Source organism: Pteronotus mesoamericanus, unplaced genomic scaffold (assembly GCF_021234165.1).
Source record: "Pteronotus mesoamericanus isolate MK-2021 breed Mesoamerican mustached bat unplaced genomic scaffold, CSHL_Meso_final scaffold_21, whole genome shotgun sequence".
NCBI classification, from domain to species: domain Eukaryota; kingdom Metazoa; phylum Chordata; class Mammalia; order Chiroptera; family Mormoopidae; genus Pteronotus; species Pteronotus mesoamericanus.
In genome coordinates this window covers 20,785,166-20,807,913 of record NW_026555310.1, presented here as the reverse complement: position 1 = coordinate 20,807,913, position 22,748 = coordinate 20,785,166, and the positions used below count along the sequence as shown (strand labels likewise).

Sequence of the window (22,748 nt, the reverse complement as noted above, 5' to 3'; positions counted from 1 at the left end):
AAACAATAATTTCTTTGAAAAATCAGACTACTGAAGTCTTGTAATTTCTTTTTAATTTTAAAGAAATTTTTATCTCCTATTATTATAGGGACCATACTGAGCTCAATTTGGGTAACATTAATCTGAACATTTGCAAAAAGTTTATAATACCTAATCATGAAAGACTTTAACATAGTAGCTATAAGCACATTCCAAATGCATTTATATATTTGAAGTATGTCTCAAAAGAGTAAATATTTCAAGCAAATGCCATAAACATCTTCAACGCTGTATTCTGAATGGACTTATTTTATTTCAACATGAAACACATGTCAGTTTATACATATCCAGGTGCTATCCAGTCATTTCAAGAGGTACTAATATTGCAAGAAATGAAGAAGGGAATGGAAAAGACCTTTAGCCCACCTAGTGGCTTGACCAAAGGCTATGATTCCATCCCAGGTTTATTTCAAATGAGTTGTGTCAAAGGTTACTTACAAGCCATTTTATAGTGATTTATAGCTGATGTCTGCAAATCTCCTTTTATTTTAATGATAACCTCAGTAGAGTCATTAAGGCATTCTTTGTCTTCATTGCAGTGACCAGGAGGAAACTGATGATGTCTTTAAAGAAGTCTAAGGGGTGATGACTATTTATATAGAACGTCAGTTAAGACCAGTTTTTACGTTGTGCCCTGAAGACAAAATATTTTTTTTCTCAACATATTGAGGATGCTTAGCTTGATTATATATTCTGCCTATCACTGTTATAACATTAAATTCAAGGTATAGGCCAAAGAAAATTCAATAGAGATGAAAAGGCTTAGAATTGAGCATCAGGTAAGAGTCTAATTTTAATTATAATCTCAAATTTATATTAAAGCTCTCATAGAATAATGATTCTTAAGTGTCCGTATTGAGTTAAAGATGTCATGAAGCATGAGGGATTGCAAGACTGACTTATCAGATATTCATTCAAGAAACAGTCAATTAAAATAATTAATGTGTAGTGAAACTCAGCTGTAATGCCTCATAACTAATTTTTCCCAGCCCATAAAATTAAGAGGATAACACATCTCACAGTCTGGATGGCATAAAAGATTTTATATAAGAACTGAAATGGTATTACTACCTAAGAGTTTTGAACATATCTTTTAGACACAACTAAGGAAAATGGCATTTGCCTTAGATTTGACCTTAGTTTGAATGTTGCTTTGGGTCATTAGGTTGCCATATAAAATGAATCTACATTCTTGATTCTTGCATTAATAAGTGGACTATATACGTTTATATATAATATATACAATATAAACAAATATGTGACTGTGTATACCTAAGATAATTTCTCTGCCATATTTGAGCTAGATTGTTTGCTGTAAATGAGAAGCAATGAAACATGATCTTATAAAAATAAGAGGAGAAATTGTTCTTTTCCCCCTCAAACTTTATTTGGACTGCCAACTAACATTATAATAAAATTAGCCAATATTAGTATAAGCTTATGCTGTTCATTTCAGCATCCACTTAGTTCTTCAGCATATGTCTGGGCGGCCATTCACTTGAACACGTATTCATGCTAGACAAACTCACAAGGCTAATTGTACAAACCAGAATGCCAGTTAATTAATTTATTCCTGACAAGAGTATTGTTGAGATTTTTTTTAAGGAAAAATTGTTTCTAATTTCAAGATACCTGAAAAAGGAAATTTCGTAATTAGAATCAGGGCCAAAAGAAGTAAATAGCAAGTGCTTCATTCAGTCAATAGTAAGAACTGGGAAAATTAAGCACGCATAGTTTACTAAAGATACTATCTCTCCAATGATCAGAATATTCACTTTTCTTACATCCAGTGTATCTCACCTAGACTGACAGGATAAACAACGACAAGTCTTACTCTTAGTTTCCATAGTCTTATTGTGCATGTGTCCTTTCTCTGTAGGACAATAGCATTGATTGTTCCATTATTTACAGGTAAAAAATTTTGCGCAGCTCATGGTACATTGCGATCATCCTCCAGTGATCCAAGCCATTGTCCTTTGGTGCTTCCACCTAAGGGGTCCCAAAGTCAGTCATATGTTTGAATATAGTCTCTTGCTTGGTTTACTTGCACAGATTGTTTGCTGACCTGTTTGTTTATTTTTTTATCAGAACTACAACAATGATTACATTTTAATTATTATGCTTGGTGCAAAGGATGAATAATATAAAATCATCCCTACCCTCATGTGACTCCATATCATACCAGGGGAAAAATAGTACAATCAAGTGTTGTAGGGTTGCTGTGACTCTATTAAAGGAGTGTCTGTGCAATGGGGTCACATGATACAATAGTCACTTCAGTATAGAGGTGACAGTTGAGATAGTTCTATGAGTAGGTGCAAGAGAGAAAGTGAATGAAGAGGGCAACAGGAATTTAGAGAGATAGAGTATGATATCATTTGAGCACACATTGTTGGGATGGGGAGAAAGCCAGAAGTAATACACTAGGCCAGTGAGGTGGGTGAGGTTAGGTCACAGAATGCATGGTAAGGTTAGACTGCATCCTTTAGACACTTCTATCTTTCTTTACACTTTTATTCTTCTCAGGTTCTCTCCCAAAGTTTTAGAGATGTATTACAGTCAATCTTATTTCTTTAAAATTCAGACAAAATCCAACACTCAACTCTTTTATACCTGTGTAACAGTCTTTGCACAGGCTTTGCATTTTCCTCCAAAAATCTTTTAAATGGCACATTTTCTGGAAGTCTTTCCTCATTTTATTTCTCCTCAGGCTGTGCTGAAAACTATTTTTTTTACCTCCATCTTATTCTTTGATCAGTACTTAGCCCATATCATTTTAATTCTTTGTCTGCATTCCTCAATATACTGTACAGGATCCCACTTATTGTTCTTTTTTTTCTATCACAGTGTCAGGCACATTATCGGTTCTCACTACATGTTGTTTGATATCTTCTAAAAGTGACTCTAGAAAGCTCATTTATGACTAACACAGTCATCATGCAATTTTTAAAAATTATATAAACAAGTTAAGAATCATATAGCATTGTTTCAAACAAAATGTAAAGTCTAATGCTTGGAACATATCTTTTTCCAAAGGAAAATGTTCTTTTCCTGGTAGAAGAGATTTCATTTAAGATAAATTATATTTTATTAACTGCAATTTAAGTGTATATTGTTTTTTTAAACTGGATTCAAGTATATTTTGAAAGAATATTTTAGAGCTTAAAAATATTTCTCTTAGCAAATTCTCAATGTTTTATTTAAATGCCCAGAATTCTATAAAATAATATAGTTATAGCAAAGTCCCGAAAGTTCAATTGAAAAGAATTAAAGAACACATTACTGAATTTTAAAAACATCCATATACACAGTCTTTTAAATCATGCTGCATTAATAAATGTAATTGCAGAAACATAGTGAAAACTATATAACAAACAATGATAAGATTTAACTACTTATTATTAAGATCAAGCAGTATAACGTAAATATTTTATCTAGTAAACACTTACTGAGCTAACATTATGAGCCAGCCACTTAAAATTCAATGGATAAAGAAAGTGTATCTAATATGATCAATCTTGTGGAATTGATCTTTCTTTCACTTAGTTTGTTGCAAGTCCATAAATTATAGTTCCAGATATAACAGATCAGAATTGTAGCTTAGTGGAACATTATGAATGCTAATATAAAAAGATAAGCAAAACAAAATCCAACAAAAATTACCCAGAGGTTCTCTTAAAATTGGATCAGAGTCAACATTTTTAAAATAAATGACAGCACTATTTGCATGAAAACTGGCACTAAAAATTCTCTCATTTGACCTAAAATTCTTGTCTCGTCCTCTATTTATGTAGGGTTGACCTAAATATTGAGCTCCTGTTGACTTAAAATGAAACTTTGATCATCAAAAGAGTTGCATAGAGAAGTACAGAAAACACAAATCTATACCTATTAAAGGACATTCCTATTGCTATCTTAATACTTTTATACATACTTCACAACTGCATTTATTTCTTATGTTATTTCAAGTGCCACTGGAAATAGCACAAGAAAAAAATTTTTGCAGGATTTCATGTTTTTTATTTTTGGTCTAATTTTTTCTCTTATTTATGAAATATCCACGCTGCCAAAAGTCATCAAAACTGCACAACAAACCATAACACCTCAAATTATACAATAAGCCCGAAAAAAAAGATTCCTTGGTTATTGAAAGACCCAATTTAAGTGAAAGTCTCATAAAGGATCTCATTATTGATAATTTAGTTCTTTGCAAGAACTAAAATAGAGCTTTAATAAAAATGTGTTGTGGTTTTATGAAAAATATAAGGTTCTTAGTCTTTTCTAGTATTGGCAAACAATTTGAAAGAAAATGAATTTTTATCCTTTTGAGTATATATTTGTTTTTTTTCACATTATTTTGGTTATGTAAATCTATGAAATGAAAATTCTGGTCTTTATTTTCTCTAAATTCAGAGATCTCATCTTTATCCACCTGAAAACCAGAATATTAAAGTTTGTTTGTTTGTTTGTTTGTTTTTTTAATGCTCTTGGGTTCTGAAAAAAGTCAGCCAATGAAATCAGCTAGTCCAGAGTTAGAGTGAAAGTGCTAAAAGCTGTGGGATATTGCATTTGTAAGTCCTGCTGCTCATAGGGGTGGCGGTTGTAATTCTAAGAAGCATCCAATTATGTTACCTACAAGGGTGCCCAGAACTAGAAAAGTGTATATTCTTGCCATGAGACGCTTAGGACACCTTAGGACATCTCAGACTCCAATTAAGGGAAATTGGTAGCTGTTCATGGTATTTAGACACATGCATCTGTAGGTATGCTGTTTTCTAAGTAGTACCTGCTTCTTCTTAATATTCAATATTCTGAACCATTAAGAATGCACTTTCACATTTAATACTTATTAAAATTTAAATGACCAAAGTTTTTATTTCAGTATGAAAAAAATTCAAATATATTTTCAAATAAAAGAAGGGTTATACAAATTCTCCTTATTTCCAGAAATGTTATTTTATGTTTTCAGTGCTATTTTGTGTCTATGTTCTCAAACTTTAAGATACATGTCATAAGAAATATGTGCTTGCAAATTCCTCTGCTTATATTAGGCAGACCGGAAACAATAATTAGCAACCAATATGAATTGTACCATTCATTGTGCATCAGTTGAAGACATTTTTTCACATTTAATACTAATCAAGTTATACAATTTTTAACTGTTCTTTTGTTTAAAAGAACCATAATTAAGAATATGTGTTCTTCTGTTGGTTTTTAGAAGTAATGAAAAACAATATGAAAGATGATGGAAAACTTCCTTATCCTATAACTTTTTGGAAAGGTGCTGGATTAAAATAGTTTCTGTTTCTCCTTCAGTTAACTGTGAGGTTAATACCACTTCCACATTGTATATGCTTGAGAAAATGTAAAAGTAAGTATGACTGAAAAAGTATCTCACTTTATAGAGCAATAAAGTAGCTATACGAGAACTTTGTATATAAACTCAAAATCAGTAAAATAAAAAGAATTTCAAGTGCATTGTAAATATACAATCTTAAATAAATCATATAATGAATTTTTACCAAGAAAATAATTACAATATTTATGAAACTTGTAAAGACACTTTATAAAATTTTTTTAAGTGGATAGCACTGCATATTTGTGACAAGAAGTGTGACTTTAAAGTGTAACTTATAACTGGAAGAAGAAAGAGAAGGAGGGGAGGAAGTAGGGGAAGAGAAGGAGGAAAGAAGGGGGACATAGATTTTGAAAGAATGTTGTCTTCTCAAAAATTTTCTATTTAGGAGATTGCAGGTTTAGCTCAATGATGAAAATGATGCTAATGATAACTTAAAAACTACTCTGTTGTAGTTCTTCTAAGATTGTAGCACATTTTTCACTGATAGCTAACAGTGTCCTGCACTTGGCAGATCTGTTGAAATAGCACTGGGCTATAAATTTTGGGGTAAAAATTTAAAATTTTAAAAAACAAATACCAAAAGCAAAAATCAGATTAATTAGAAATTAGAATCTATTTCATCATGTGGCTTTTTAACTTGCTCAAAAGACATTAAGTAAAATAAAAATTCTAAAACTCTTACGACCACTTATACATAGCAATTCTAATTGTTTAAGTGGCTATGTTTAAATCAATATTCATATATTAGTGTCAGTGCCAACATATCACTCCAAAAACTCAGCCTTTAATTTGTTTCATACAGGTGATGACAAGTAGTACCACTTTTATGTCTTTTTGTATATACTAATGAAAAACCCCTAATAAAGGAAGTGAATCTGAAACATCCCCAGGAAATAGGCAAAGTTGAATCCATACTCTTGGCACTCACTTGCCACCCATGTATATGATTGTCTCTTTCTGTCCACAGCCGTCACCACATTCCTCACCACAAACTCTGCTCCATCAGGGCAGAGACCTTTCTATGCTTTTCACCAGTATCCTCAAGTCCAAGACTCAGATCACCACATCATAGGCAATTAACAGATATTTGTTGAGTTAAATGGCCTTGCCTCTCCAATGTCAAGGTCCAAGATATGCCATTAGGGCTCAAATATATCAGAGTGTTTCTAGGGAAGTATTGTACAGATAATTAAAATATTAATTGGTTCAAGGGATACAAGAAAAAAATTCTTTGCTTCAAAGATATATTACTCTAAGAAAGGAAGACATTAAGTAGATAATTACAACAGTTTAGTAAGTGGCACGACAAATTGAAAATATATAATTTCTCTTTAAAAATGAATACATTTATAATATATTTCAAACTCCCAATCATGAAAAAGTTCTATGTAACCTAGTCTTTCTCATTCCCAGCTTCAGTGCATATCATTCCCCCTCATGTTCACTGCTTTCTAGCTACCCCAGCCTATTTTATAAACCTTGAATTGTTGACCTCACAGACATAGTAGAGTCTTTGCAATTAATTGCTGTTCTTCCTGTTTGGAAGACCTTTCCCTCAGACCTTGGTAGGTACTTTCATTTTCATGATTCAGAGAGAACCTCCTTTATAACTCAAGAAGGTCACCTCACTTGCCCCTAGGCACTCTATATTTTATTATGTTTTATTTTCTTCATAGCACTTAAAATATATGAAATCATCTATTTGGTTAATTACTCATAGTTTGTCTCTTACCCTTAACCTGAAAAATCTTAAGAGGGCAAACTGTTATGTTCTTTGCTGTAGTAGCTGTAATTCTACTGCCTGGAACTGAACTTGGCACATGCGAGGCATACATTGAGATTTATTGAATCAATGAACAGTAGGAGTAAGCATAGGGTGCTACAGAACACTAACAGGGAGCAGTTCTTTGAAGAACAAGAAAAGAACAGAGGTAAGAGATAGAAACCAATTCCATGTCCTACTGTTTGAGTTCCTGATTAAGGTACACCTGAATTCAGAATAACCTTTCTAAAAATGTTAATGAATACATTTCCTTTTTGTTTAATCCATTTGGGCTGGGTTTTCTGTCACTTGCAACGGAAAGAGTACTAACATATACAATTGCCATTCAATGGAACCACAAGTTGGAATACTGGAAAGTTGATTATAGTTCTATTTAAATATGAACATTGTGACATTAATAGTTACTCTTTAGAAAATAATGTCACCTGCTGAAGTGCATAGTAGGAGTCTAGGCAGAGGCAAAGTGACCTCGTGACTGGCCATTATGTGTTGGACTACACACTTTCTGGGTTTCCGTCTTACTTAAACTTCTGTAGGTCTATAAACAAAATGTCTGATATGTTTTGCTCAATAAATAAAACTTTTGAGTATTTTGGGTTTTGAACTAATTTGTCTTCAGCTTAGAATTTTACATTGCTTTATGTTTTGACTCTTACATCTATACTTATTTAATTACTACATTGTTTTCTATTTCCTGTCCACTCTTAAAAGCGTTAGTGGAAGGCTTTGTTCTCTCTCAAGTAAAATCTGTTGATGAACTCTAACAAATAAATATGCATGTATACTATTTTCATCAGCTAAATAAAACATTAGTAATTGTAATTTTAATAATACATCTATACTCTGGGGTGTTTCTGAAAGGGACCATTAACATTCTTCTTATTTATGAATATGAAAGAATTTTTAAACAGAATATATTTAATTCAATACAGAGCGAAAGAAATCTGAGATGTAGAGTAATCCTTCATGGTGTCACTTCTCAATTCTCTTTTCAAACACTTCTAATGCAGGGAAGGCTAAAGGAGTGGAAAGGGGTCAATAATCAGTAGTGCAAATGAGGCTCTGATCAATTATTTAGAATAGATAATAAAAGATTTTAATTGACTTGAAGAATGTTGTAGGAAGTCAAAAGGATAAATGATTCCCTAAAAAGAAAGATAACAGAAAGGTACTTTTGCTTTCTCAGTCTGTGACAAGGCCAGAGAGTAAAAGAAAGAGACAAGAGATGTTAATGGGTTAACAATTGCAGGTAGAAACCAACAATGAACAAAGGTCTGATAACATTTCTAAATGTATGTTGAAACTTTGACTTAACTTCCAGGTGGCTATTTTTACACTCATCTAGAGAAAATAGCCAAAGAGCCGACTACTAAGTTGGACATGATCTTTTCTGTGCTGTTAACCACGACCAGTCCAAAAGAGCAAACACTTCTTCCTTACAGACTATGCACCTATCCCAGAACTATCTCCACTCCACCTTTTCCCATCCTCTTTATCGATAGCCAATGGAAATTCTTTCAAAATAACTTACATCTTTCTTCCAAAAACTGTTTGTATATAAGAGCCTTGTCGATCGATCCCAGGATGGGGAACACAGTGTCTTCTCCATCTAGAACTGCTGCTCGTGAGCTAGACTGCATGTTCCAGGACATGGTCTTTTTTTTTTTTTTTTCTGCTATTCATATTGCTCAATACATCTTTTTTTTTTAGAAAAAAACTTTCGGGTATGAACTTTTTTTTGCTCAACACATGTTGAGCCATGATGTTCATCGACATTGTGTTACACACTTCTGTGCAGGAACATCCGTTCATATTGTTATGTTCTTCTTTCATATACGATTTAGGTTTTAATTGACTGGTTTTAAAATTAAAATGCTTTAAATACATAGCTTTTTGGATGGTGAATCAGCTTCAGGTTGGTTCTATTGTAGAGGGCAACTTTCACTTAAGAAATGTGATTCTGTGGATATTCCCGTGTCTGCAACATGCTCAACATCTTGGCTTGTATAATTAAAAAGCTTTGACATGACGCAGCAGAGCTAGCTGCTGCGTGCAAGACCAGCTCCTGTCGAAACAGAATAGCACACTGGGAAACAGAGGCCAGACCCTCTGAATTAAAAGGACATTACCTAAATCCCTCTGTGTATTTTGCCTTTTTCTAAATGCCAAGAATATAACTACTCTATCTCTTTTTTGTGTAATTCTTATTGTTTTTATGTCACACATGTGACCAACCCCCTTCTTCCTGAGTTGTAAGGTTGTATCACCAAATGACCCCCTTGGACATTCAATACTACTGTGCTCAGAAAAGCTCTCTCTAACCTGGCTTTTTGAGATTCTTGTCAACTGAATATATCGATAGATGAAAACAAGGAAGGAAGAGGCTCATCACAGGGGTTCTGTTGATAGCACTTCATTTAACATATTTCAGTTTAGCCACATGGGACTACAAAAAGAAAATATTTCACTTAAAATGACAGGGCGACAATGTTATAGCCACTGTAAATATGTCCCATGCAGAAAGTGATGATAATGATAATGGGCCACATTTACAGCTTAACTCTCCTCAAATGAATTCGGCTCTTGCATACAGCACATGCATATCACATCTCAAAAGCTCACAAAATAGGTATTTCATAGATATTGAAATATGAAGGAGAGAAGAATGTTCAACAGCTGTTCAACAAAGCACAAAGCAGCTATTCAGAGCAAGGTATTAAGGAGATTCTAGCATTTAATTGATATGTCAGACGGTTTTGAAAATTATTTATTTATTTATTTTTAGCAATAAGGCAAGGGAAGAAGAAAGGGAAGGAGAAAAACAATCAATGTGTGGTTGCCTCTTGCAGTCCCCCTACTGGGGACCTGGCTAATAACCCAGGCTTGTGCCCTGACTGGGAATCAAACCAGCAACGCTTTGGTTCACAGGTCGGAGCTCAATCCACTGAGCCACACCAGCCAGGGCAATATGCCAGATAGTTTTTAAAGCATAAGAATAGTAGAAGCCAGTCAATTTTAATGTCATTATAATTAGCTGAGACTAACATCTCTTCCTGTTCTGAAGTTTTAGGAGAAATGAAATCTACAAAAGAAGAGGTCCAACAGTTTCCGGATGGACCAGCAATTTTATTTGATCTTACATATATAGATGGATGGCAGCTTCTCTTTTTTGATACTGCAGAAGTGGATTACTTGAAGATACAACATTCAGAGACCAGTTCTAGCCCTGTGTAGTGAGTGAATAATAATTATTTGAGATCTTGACGTGGAAAGCTCTAAGAATAAGTCAAATAGTAGTATACACAGAACTTATAGATTGGAAATTACATCTTAGCAACTACTACGACTCAAAATTTGTCATGGTCAGATAAAATGTGAAAACCACTAAATGAAGTTATATTATACTGAGCAGTGCTTTTTGAACTTTCCTTCATGGAAATATTCCTGTGGAGGTCTTAGCACTTCTCTATTTCAAACTTATGGAATCTCTTTGATGTCTTGTGCTTTATCTTGAAAGGATGTTTTTTCAAACAGTAAAAATAGTATTTTTATAGTGAGTGTTGGTGATGGTTGAACTTGGTTGTGGATATACTGTATGTGTGCAGCCCACCCTCCTCCCCCAGCATTACAGGACAGTTCCAAAGTTAGCAAAAGAGCTTTATTTCACAAATCTCATGTTAGAACTAATTTTCCATTAAGATGAACTTTCCTCTGATTTCTTATCCTCACACATCTTTCTAAATAATCTTGTGTGTATGTAAACCACAGTTCGTGACTCATTATTAAACTACAAAATTCTACCCTGCAGATCAGTGTGTATTGATATAATCCTTACTTGAGAGCATGAAATGATTTGATTGGTACCATTACCACAAAAAAATAGGTGCCCTAAATAGGAGTCACTGGCACTTTAAATATTACTAACACAAACACATGGCTAGCAAATCAGGAAAGATCTTCATTACTGTGCTGTGACACAGGATCAGCTAACAATATAGTCCCACTTCTTGTTTCTGAATGTGAAGCAATATCCATAAGGATATTATACCTCAAAAAATCTGGTTATGTCTGGTAAGCTGGCCTGGACCATTTCTGGCTTGTTGGAAAAAAGTTTCTTCTTCTTATCATAATTCCCAGGTGCTTCTGCTAAGCGAATGGGAACCTCACTGCCAGGAGTATTAGAAAAAAATGGATTCAGATGATCTATGTGATCCTGTCATTGATAGGGACATAACCGTGACCAGGGGGATGACTAGCAGGGTCATAGCAGGGTTAACAGAGAAGCACGCAGAAAGTCTCTCTTGTCATCAGCCTTTCAAACTAACTCTTCTTGGTTACTGTAGGCAATAAGTTTTCATCAAATACTGAGAGACATTTAATAGTATTTACAAGTTGCTCTTATGATTTTCCCAATAGATGGTTATATTTGGCTACTTTTGCCAAGGAAAAGCATTTGAAATATGAAGTTCAGACTGTTAGCACATTGATGACATATGATGATTTCCTGATAACATGCAATGGTAGGCCTACACATTGCCAATAATTATGTGAGCCATGAGTAAAATTGAGTAAAAATACTCTCTTCCCAAAAGAACTATTTTAAGGCTGATACTAATTCTCTTACTAAAAATATAACTATTATTATAAAACAAATGTTACTGAGAGTAATCAATTGTTATTACAAAGCAAAGGCTGTCTAGGTTATTAAAAACCTGAAACAAATAATGCAGAAATCATTTAAATAAAGAAAGATGTGGTACAAAAATGAAAGTCACTGTGTCCATCCTATGGCAGAAAGCTAAACTGTAAAAAATTAAATTAAATATTTAAGAAATATAAGCAGATCCAAAGCAGCAATATTGTATTTGAAATTTAAGAGCCAATGCTGCTAAATAATACCTTAACTAATTTTCCTTAATATGAAAAGTAAAATGATTTCTATAATCCTTTAAACAGGATTTCTTGTGCACAAAAGCTCAAGATTTCAGTCTCATTCAGTTTTTTACCAATATTTAGTGACAAATACAGCTGTGGGGACATGAGCCACTAAAATATCTCTGAAGAATTAAATATATTTCCTTTCATTGAGCAATGAAAAAAATTGTCCAAGTATAGAAGTAAGAAAAGAAAAAAATTAAATAACCACAAAGAGACAAGTATAGATGAATAAAGATTTTATGTAACACCTGAGAAACTTTAAAAACTTGCTATGATCTGAATTTTGAGTCTTTGGCAAAATAGAGCATGAAAAAAACAACCTTTTCTTGGCCTGTGCTTAATAAAATCAATCATTCTAAAACAAATTAACCAATGACACTATGTCAGCCATTAATAAAAAGAGTTCACAAACAGTAAGTTCAAGGACATGCATATAACTCAACAAACAATACAGCCTATGTTCTCCAGTGCACATTTTGAAGATACCAGATTCCTTTTCGAGTTTTCCCATTCACAGAACCCATTTCCTGTGTGCAGGTTTTACAGGTTCACTGTGAGTTCTCTAAAGGCTTTTTTTTTTAATCATTGAATATTATAAATAATTATGTTCCTAGGCAGCAGTTCAAAGCTCAGTACAGCACTCGAACAACACCAAGTGCAGGTCAGGTGACCTTTCTCCAATTCTCTCTCTGGTGCCGAGGACAGACAAAGTGATATGTCTGTCATACGCCATTACCATTAGAACAGAATCTTGTTCTTTTATTACAACTGCACTCCGCCAGATTTCTCAGCAGGGATGCTAAGTGAAATCAATGTCTTGGATTTCCAGGCTGAGCTTGGAGGTCACAGCCACTCTATCATTTCTCAGCATTATCCTTTCTCGCGCGCGCACACACTCCCCAAGCCTCCAACTGGCACACAGCAGATTGAAAACAGCATGCATCAGAGGACTCATGCTGTACAATTTTACAGTCTTTTGGAGCCCCCTCCTTTTGATTCCCCCCTTCTATTTTTTTGCAAATTGCAAATAAGTTTTGTTTGTGTCCTTCTCTACAGTCGTGAGTCAAAGGCAAAGGCACACCTAGGAAGAAGGGCAGGAAAAAAACACCCAGAGAACATGATTTTTGACAGCTGCCAATAAGATCATTTTCCTTACATCATCATCGGGATGTGGCTTACAAGTCCATTGTTCCAAACAATAAATGTACTTCCAATGTAAACCATGAATTTGGTTTATGCCGAGTAGGCATGCAGACAGCAGAAAGCCCTTTTATAAAATACTTCTACAATATACAAGACAGACATGAAAATTCACTAATAAATCACAAGAAAATATCCCCAGGACATTTATAACTAATTGTATAAAATATAAATATAATAATAAATTATTATTATATAGGAGTAAAATATCTTGTGAAGTGAAAATACTTATTATGCTATGTATAAGTGTCAATTCCAGACCTTCTTTATTTACTGTTGGTTTTATTTATTTTTGGCCATTTTCTTCACTAAAATGACAATGGTAATATATATTAGTCAGGATATTTTTAACCTACTAAACTTTACTGCCAAGCTAAAACACAAGCACATTTAAGACATCTTTTCTGACAATAAGTGCTATAGACAGTGTGCTAGAGGATACTGAACAAAGAAAGGATATACTTTCACTAAATTGTTGTTATTTGAAAAGGGCACTTTGCAGTTAAACTTTTATGTATTTTATAATAATTGCAGATGGTAGGATATATAATGTCCACAGTTATAGTGAACTTTCTATGATAGAAAATTTATGAGGGCCTATATTCAAAATTAAGAACTTTAAAGATAAAGTGTAAATACATTGGTTAAATTTACATAATCATAGCTATAAAAGCATTTTATTAAAAAAGCATAGCTATAAAAGCATTTAGTACTAGTGCGTTTTTCACTAGTACTAAATACACACAGGTATGTGGAACCATAAAATATGGCAGAATTTCAACTTTACTTAAATAATCAGTCTCTATACTCAGTCTGTAAAGTTCTATGAGTGTCTAGAAACATATAGTACATAAAGCAGCATCCTAATTTTGGCAAAGCAAATCTTCAGTCACTTTTATGTTTGTCATAATTACCTAAAAAAGTATCATTGTGGCAATTGCTCAATAAATATCTGAATGGATGAATGAATGAATGGATGGATGGATGCATAGATGGGTAAGGCTAACATCAAAAGCTTCATGATTAAGTGATTTGGAGAGAAGACATTAAATTTTTAAAAATGATAAATAATAAAACAAAAATGTCACATACAAAATAATATAAAAGCAAACTGTATTAGAAAAACAGAAAAAGGTCCTAATGTAAAACATCATTATAAAGCATGATGTAAAATAATTTATTAAATCTACAAAAAATTAATAATACCTCACACAGTTGTTTGTGTGACAGTGACTATGCTGCTACAGCTGTTTATTCTACTCAAAGTTAGCCTGTATATGTAATATGTTAACACTGCTGGTCCACAAGACACCAAAATATCAGTACTTTCAAGTTAAATTTTATTGACAAAACGTTATCATTATTACCAAGTTTTAGGAAATATATGTTTTAGACTGACAATTGTCAGAGGGTAGGGGAGTAGGGGAACTGCGTGAAAGAGGTGAAGGGATTAAGCAGCATAAGCCAGTAGTTACAAAATAGGCACAAAGATGTGGATTACAGCACAGGAGATATAGTTGATAGAGTCATGATGACTGCGCGTGGGGCTAGGTGAGTGCTTGAAGCATCAGGAGTACCACTCTGAAAAGTACAGGATTTTCTGGGTACTTTGTTGTATATCTGAAACTAATACAGAATAGTATTGAATGTAAACTGCAATAGAAAGAAAAAGTATGCTGTCATCTGCTTTTCTGCTGTCATTATAAAGAAAAGCAGATGAGGCCTTAGGTATAAATATTAAGCACTCAACATGCAAGGTCCATTATAGAGCTGAAAGAGATCCTAGAAGTGGCATATATATGTACTTCCTAATGTCGGGTGTGTGTACAATAATTTGTACTATATTTTTGCACATATTTCTGTTGAACCACCTTCTAAGGTCCTTTTCCAGGTTAAGTTATACTTCCAAATATATTTATCTCTTGAAAATACAGCAAAGGACTTCGGAGTTTTGAGAAGACAGAGGTTGGAGTATGCTTTCCAAACTGATCTCCGCTCTTTCCCCATTCACTCTCTGGATTAATTGGTAACAGTGAAAGGGATCTGTTAGAGCACAAGAGGGTTAAAAAAATTCTTTGTTTTTTTTCCTTTTTCAATACTTTCTATTTTTTCCCTGTGCATTTTTTAAACTCTTGTGAATACTCTTAAACTGTTACTCTTTAGACATTTCAGCATGGCTTGATGAAATGAAGAAGAGAAGCAATTTTTTAGATAATTCAGCAAAAGACAAAGCTGTTATTTTGAGTGTACATTACTGTGTCAGTTTTCTACTTAACATTTTCTAACAGAAAATATTTGTGATCATTTCCCTGAGTATTCTTAGGGAAACTACTTTATAATTATTCTTTTAATTCATCCATAGAAAGTTTAATATAGTCATATATCATCTAATGAATAACATCTCCACAAACACACACAAAAAATTTAAATTAATTTTTCTGCATGACTCTTCTTCTAAGTCAAGAAACAAAGTATTGACTTCTAATCAAGATGGCGGCATAGGTAAACATAGTTCACCTCCTCACACAACTACACCAAAATAACAACTAAAATGTAGAAAAACAATCATTCAGAACTGTCAGAAATTGAGTTGACTGGAAGTCTGACAATGATGAAATTAAAGAAATCACATCTATCCAGACTGGAAGGGAGGGCAGCGATGTGGAGCAGGCCGGTCCCACAACCATGTATGGTGGATAAAAATTTGGGAGGGATATCTTGGGAACAAAGAGTTCCAGCCCCACACCAGGACCCCTAGTCCAGGGTTCTAGTGACAGGAATAAGTCCCCATAACTTCTTCCTAAATAACCTACACAGTCTTACTCAGACTCACTCCCTCTGAGCTCCAGCACTCGGGGAGCTGCTTAAAAGGCACCAGTGGCAAATGGGGAAATTGAAGTGTCTAGCATCAAGGCAAGAGCAGGGGGACATCTTTCTCACAAAAAGAAATGTGGGCCGAGGCTACTGTCCCTTTTCTGAACCCTCTCCCCACAGAGCCACAAAGTCGGCAGGCTGGTGTCATAATCTAAGACTCCATCAACCTGGCTAAGCCTGTCTGCCCTGCCCTGCAGATTCCCAGAGACTTTGTCCCACCAAGCTTATGGCAGACCAACCCAAGGTGTTTTTCTATCTGAATGGCTGGTCTTGGTTCATGCTTTATAACTTCCTAAAGCCTTTCAAACAAGCAACAGACAGCCTCAGGGAGCCCCCTGGCCCTATACTTCTTGAGAAGAGGACCTAGGCCCAGAACTAGCAGCAGCCAGCCTAGATTCACAGCTCCAAACCTAGAAGCCTAGATTCATTGTCGCCAAACACAGCACGAGGAGCAGCCATCTCAGATTGCTTCATAGCTTAGGCAAGATGCCCCAGGCAAAACACAGGTTGGGGCTGACCTTGGCCTGCACCACCCAGGAAACCCCAGGGCCAACACACCCAGTGGATAGCTATAGACCAAGCTGGAGCACCATCACCCTCTCCCTGCACAGCTGATACTCCATGGAGGGCAGAAATTGGTGGTAAGTGGTCACAGCCAATCCTTGTAGCTGACTGGCCTGGGTGATCTCCCATTGATTTTTCAACAGTGACCAAGGATCAGCTACAAGAGGAGGGTGTACTCAGGCCATACAAAATGTGTACTTCGAATACCTAGCTTGGGTGATAGGGGAGGCTGTTACACTAGACGCTGCAGAACACCTACTATATTAGGCCAGGATATGAAGACAGGGAGCCATAGTACCTCTACATAATACATAGAAACAAACACAGAGAAACTGATAAAATGAGCAAAGAAACATGGCTCAAATGAAAGGACAGATCAAAACTCCAGAAAAAGAACTAAACAAAAGGGAGATAAGCAATCTGTCAGATACAGAGTTCAAAACACTGGTTATAAGTATGCTCAAGAAACTTAGTGAGGACCTCAACAGCATAAAAAAGATCCAGTCAGAAATGAAGGATACACTAATTAAAGTAAAGAACATTTTACAGGGAAACAGCAGTAGAGTGGATGAAGCTGAGAGTCAAATCAATGATTTGGAACATAGAAAGCAAAAAACAACGAATCAGAACAAGAAGAAAAAAAAATCCAAAAATAATGAGGATAGTACAAGCAGCCTCTGGGACAACTTCAAGAAGTCCAACATTTGCACCATAGGGGTGCCAGAAGAAGAAGAGAAAGAGCAAGAAATTGGAAATTTATTTGAAAAAATAAAGAAAGAAAATTTCCCTAGCTTGATGAAGGAAATAGACATACAAGTCCAGGAAGCACAGAGAATCACAAGCAAGATGGATACATAGAGCCCCACTCCAGGGCACATTATAATTAAAATGCCAAAGGTTAAAGATAAAGAGAATCTTAAGCAAAAAAGAAAAAAAAAAGAAGTTAGTTACCTATAGGGGAATTCCCATAAGACTGTCAGCTGATTTCTCAAAAGAAACTTTGCAGGCTAGAAGGGACTGGAAAAAAATATCCAAAGTCATGAAAAGCAGGGACCTACAGCCAAGATTGCTCTATCCTGCAAAACTATCCTTTAGAATCAAAGGGAAGATAAAGAGCTTCCCAGACAAGAAAAAACTAAAGGAGTTCATCATCACCAAACCATTAGTATATAAAATGTTAAAGGGACTTACTTATGAAAAAGATCAAAACTATGAAAATGAAATGGCAAAAATACTTATCTATCAATAATTGAATCTAAAAATACAAATTAAGCAAACAACAAAAATAGAGACAGAATCATGGATACAGAAAGTGTTTTGATGGTTGCCAGATGGCAGGGGGGTATAGAGAAATAGGTGAGGAGGTGAGGGGATTAAGAAGTACAAATAGGTAGTTACAGAATAGCCATGGGGATGTAAAGTAGAGTATAGGAAATGGAGTAGCCAAACAACCTACACAAGACCCGTGGACATGAACAATGGTGTGGGGATTGTCTGAGGGAGTAGGGGGTGCTGGGTGAGGCGGGGGCAAAGGGGGAAAACTGGAACTACTGTAATAGTATAATCAATGAAACATCATCCCCTGATCTTTTGTCATATTCTCCCAGGAAATGTTTTTTTACCTCCTAAAACAAAACTAATTTTAAACAGTCTTACTTCTAACACTATTATCTTCATATCTTTACATGATAGCCCTATTGGATGAATGATATATCTAAAAATATATCTATACTGATAACACATTATCACAGTTTTGATATTTAAATTAAACATTTTCTGTATGCTCTAATCATACTCATATTTTAAGTTCTATTTCAGTTGCCTTTTCTTTGGGATGTCTCACTGCAGGTAATCTCGCTGTCCTAATAACACACAAAGCACTTTATCTGTAACTCTTTATAAGACTTTGTATTATACAGAATGGATATTTATATTTTATCACACTGTAAGCTACTTGGGTACAGTATACCTACCTTATAAATCTTTGTATCACTTACATTTCTTACTGTAGCTATCAATGCATATTTGTGAAATAAACAGGTGACTAAATGTATGTATGTAAATTTACACACACAACTCACTGATCCGACTAGGCTCTTATTTCCTTGAAGACTCACAGTTTAACCCAGTTGTTAGCACATAATAGATATTCAATAAATATCACTGAATTAAAAGTAAAACTCTAAACATTAAGGCATGTAGCTTCTTCAAAAGGGTACCTTGCTTTTGGGTGGTGGGCTGTTTGTGCTCTTGTCTGTGTGAATGCTGGTAGGAGATACAGCAGCACCAAGGTTGCCTTGGGGTATGCCTGGGAGCTTTCCTCCTGGAGATACCTGCATTGCAGCTAGCTGGGCAGCATATAACTGCTACAGAAAAAAAAGAGAGAGAGAGGAAACATAAAAAAGACCATCAGTGATAAAATTAATGCACCCCTCAGAAAGTACCTATATTCAGATGTGGTATTTTTCCTATGGGTATTTTTGCTTAGTGCCCTGGAATATTTTAAGAAGAAAAGCTGTCACCTAAACTTCCATGACTTACTTCTTAGGGGAAAAATAACGGAGACCACATATAAGAGATTTCAGCGTCGGTATGTCCAGAGACTCCAAGCAAATAACACTCATCCAAATTTACTCTTTCCCAATGTCTCGGGAAGGCAGGTATATCATTCTTTGGTCAAGAGCTCTTTTTGCTCTATTTTAAATTTTACTCATTGTGATACAAAAGAATGCCGATTCATCTACAAAGTAATTTTTATATTCATGTTTTAATTTTGGTACCTTCCTTTTTAAGCTTGCTGAAATGAGCACCTGTAACTTTTTTTGTGTGTGTGATTGTTAGTTGTATAGAAATAAAAAAAAAAAGCCATTAAGAGGGACTAGAAGATTATTGAAGAACATTATCTGGTCAGTCTTTCTACACTGATAAAAATTAAGATATTTACCAGAAGTCCACTTTACTTCATAATATATAAACACAGACAAACATGAAATTATCTTAAGGCTTAGAGTTTTAAGGCATACTGTCTACACCAGCCAATTTCAACATTTTTCATTCTCTAACGGGAGATTAATTGAAAGAAAGGCACGGGAGCAGAAGTAAGCTGGATGTTGCAAAGGGAACACGGGGCACTGTTAGGCAGTGAGTAGGTGAGAGGAGGCGGTAGAAAGGACAGTGACCCCACTGAGTGAGTGCCCTGGGAAGAAGAAAAGAGGACTGGATTTGTACGTTTAGTTCAGCTTATAGAAAAGCTTGAAATACACAGGCAAATGAGATAAATTTAATATGTAGACACGAGAAAGCCGCCGGATGTTTGAGAGCAACATATATGTTGTTTTTAACTAAAGATAAAGCAAGGTTATCAGTTAAGAGGTTATCAAAATTTACTAGTGGTAATTTTAGTGAACACTTGAGTTGAAAAGTTATGGTTGTGACAGTGAAGAGGGAAAAATAATGCCAAGTTACGTTAACTGTGGAAAAGAAAAGAAACAGAACAGGGTGAATCATGTTACTTATATAAAGTCTTCATTTCATAGATTTAATGCGTAAGTATTCACCTATCATACATTTGCATTCAATGTATATAGTCACTGGAGTATCTTTGTAAGATAGCCAAAACATAATTTTTTCCCCTTTTTTTGAAAAAGGAAGAAGGCACATAGAGAAATTTTTGTGTAGTTTTACATTGCAGTAGTAAAAATGCTAGAACCATGCAGTCATGGGCTTCCCTTAAAGTACAGCTCATGAAGTGCTTCTAAGTATTAAGAGTATGATGCACTGTGATACTCTATAATATGAGTTTGAATTGCATTTAACTTAGCCAAACCTCATCAGTGTTTTCTCCGTGGTGTACGCATGTGCACCAAAGCACTACTACGCTGACGGCTGACAGCTCCTTAATAGGCATCCTTGGAGCTGAGCTGTAACGACCCATTGTAGTGTCCAAAACAGTCTGATGAGATAATAAAGGACAGATATTTTAACTTGTCTAATTAATTAGTACAGGTAACATTACTGATTAATTTGTATAAATTATTTAATTGCTAATTTGGGGAAAATAGTACAATTGTATTTGGATAACATGGCTTTTAATCAGTTAAATACAATTGTATTTTCTTATAAAGGCAACCATTCTACTCAGATATTCAAAGCTAGTGTTTGGTACTTTTCAGTGCTTGGAGTGGAGAAATTCCACACATCAGCCTATTTAAATTCTGAGGTAGACTGTTTCTTTGATTTCTTAAGATAGTAAATTTCTGCCACTTCTCCCTAAGTTATTTTCCCCAAATTGCTAAAAATACAACTTCTCCCATTGGCTATTAGCCTACTGCCTAATTGCCATCTGGAGTATTTGGATTCAAAGCATTAGAAGTGATGAGCGTATCTATCACTATTTGTTCCCTCAAACAATTTATGACTAGTAAACTCCTTGAAGGCAGGGATTATGTCTATTATTTCATGTTTTCTCAGAAAATCTTAGAAGCAAGAAAGAGAAGAAATGAATAAAGGCAGAAATGAACTGCATAAAATAATATCATTTATTTTTAACAAAACTACATTTCCAGAACATATTTAATATTCAATAATAGCAGTGACTATATCAATTTTAAAATCTGAAAAGAAATTGACATTGTTTTATTATATGAAGAATTAGAAAAAAAGGCTTACAGGTGATGTTGATAAAACACATCATTCATTCATTCATTCATTTCATTTACTTAAAGAGGACAAAGAAAATTAATTTCAAAATCATATCAGCATAAAAAGAAAAGATAGTTTAATCAACTCATTGTAGCCATAATCTAGTAAGTCAATTTGGAATCATGAACAGGAAAAAATGGGTAAGGATTGTTAGAAAAAGTTAATATCTTTTGAAAAGACAATAAAACCAAGACTTTAAGCATATAGATATTTTAAATATTTTGGAAAAGACAAATGAGAAATGCCTTATTTCTGATAAATGGATATATACTACTGAATCTTAAATATGTATTAGAGTGTAAAGCTTTTTAGTAGATGTACACTAGTTTTGGAGATCCTTTTTTATCACATAGGTCAAAGCTTAATTTTCTATTTGAATTGGAATCTATTATCAGGTGTCCCTTTTGTGTGAAAAAAAAATTGAATAAAGGCCCCGGAGACAGGGCTGACACTCCATTCTGACAGTTACTCAGCAGTCAGTAGCATATGACAGCATATGTTTTGATCCAGCTATTTTATCTTCCCCTGCTGCAGGAAGTGACTGAGGGACAGGGACATTCATATTTTAATGAGAAAACAGCGCAAAATGAGTCACGTCCACCATTCTCTCTTTGTCCTTACCCTCCCTTTTTCTCACACTGCCTATGCTGTGTCTCCTCCTCATATCACCAGCTTCACACGAGATAGGAGAGCTGGGTACAAAAAGCACTTAAAGAAAACAAAAAAAGGCATTAAAAGTATGAGTGAAAACGTTGTGTTTCCTCAGTGCTATATGGTAAAACATACTGATTCTTTAGGAGACTTTGTGAAATTGTACACTGCCATTATCAGAATGGACAGTGCTAAGAGATTGAAAAACCATTTAATATTGTTTTTGCTGAATTAATTGAAATTATTTTTATAAGTAGAGTCATTTTCTCCAAATGATATCTTATATCCAATACCAATACCTAACAGAGAGAGAAAAGAGGTATACTGTAACTATAAATAAATTTTACATTGTTTCATCTTCATCTGAGGGCATTGTTTTCATTGGTTTTTAGAGAGAGAAATGGAGAGAGAGAAAGAGAAAGAGAGCGAGAGAGAGAGATGTGAGAGAATCAATATGAGAGAGAAATATTGATTGACTATCTCCTTGAACATGCCTTGACTGGGGATTTTGTGTGTGGGACAACTCTCCTACCAACTGAGCCACACCAGTCAAGGAAAATTTTACAAATTTTTAATTTTTAATCCATGAAAACAATGAGGTTGTTTTAATGTACCCTAATAATTTAAATAGGTATGGGA

The 22,748-nt window shown here is 34.6% G+C and overlaps 1 protein-coding gene across 2 annotated transcripts in view; it reads right to left on the bottom strand.

The window, feature by feature from the left end:
* SOX5 (SRY-box transcription factor 5) overlaps nucleotides 1-22,748 on the bottom strand; it is a 370,984-nt gene that overhangs the window by 53,192 nt on the left and 295,044 nt on the right. For both annotated transcript variants that reach the window (XM_054591329.1, XM_054591330.1), the window contains one exon: nucleotides 18,977-19,123. In XM_054591329.1, the coding sequence (XP_054447304.1) occupies nucleotides 18,977-19,123 (147 nt within the window). The remainder of the gene's footprint in view (nucleotides 1-18,976; nucleotides 19,124-22,748) is intronic.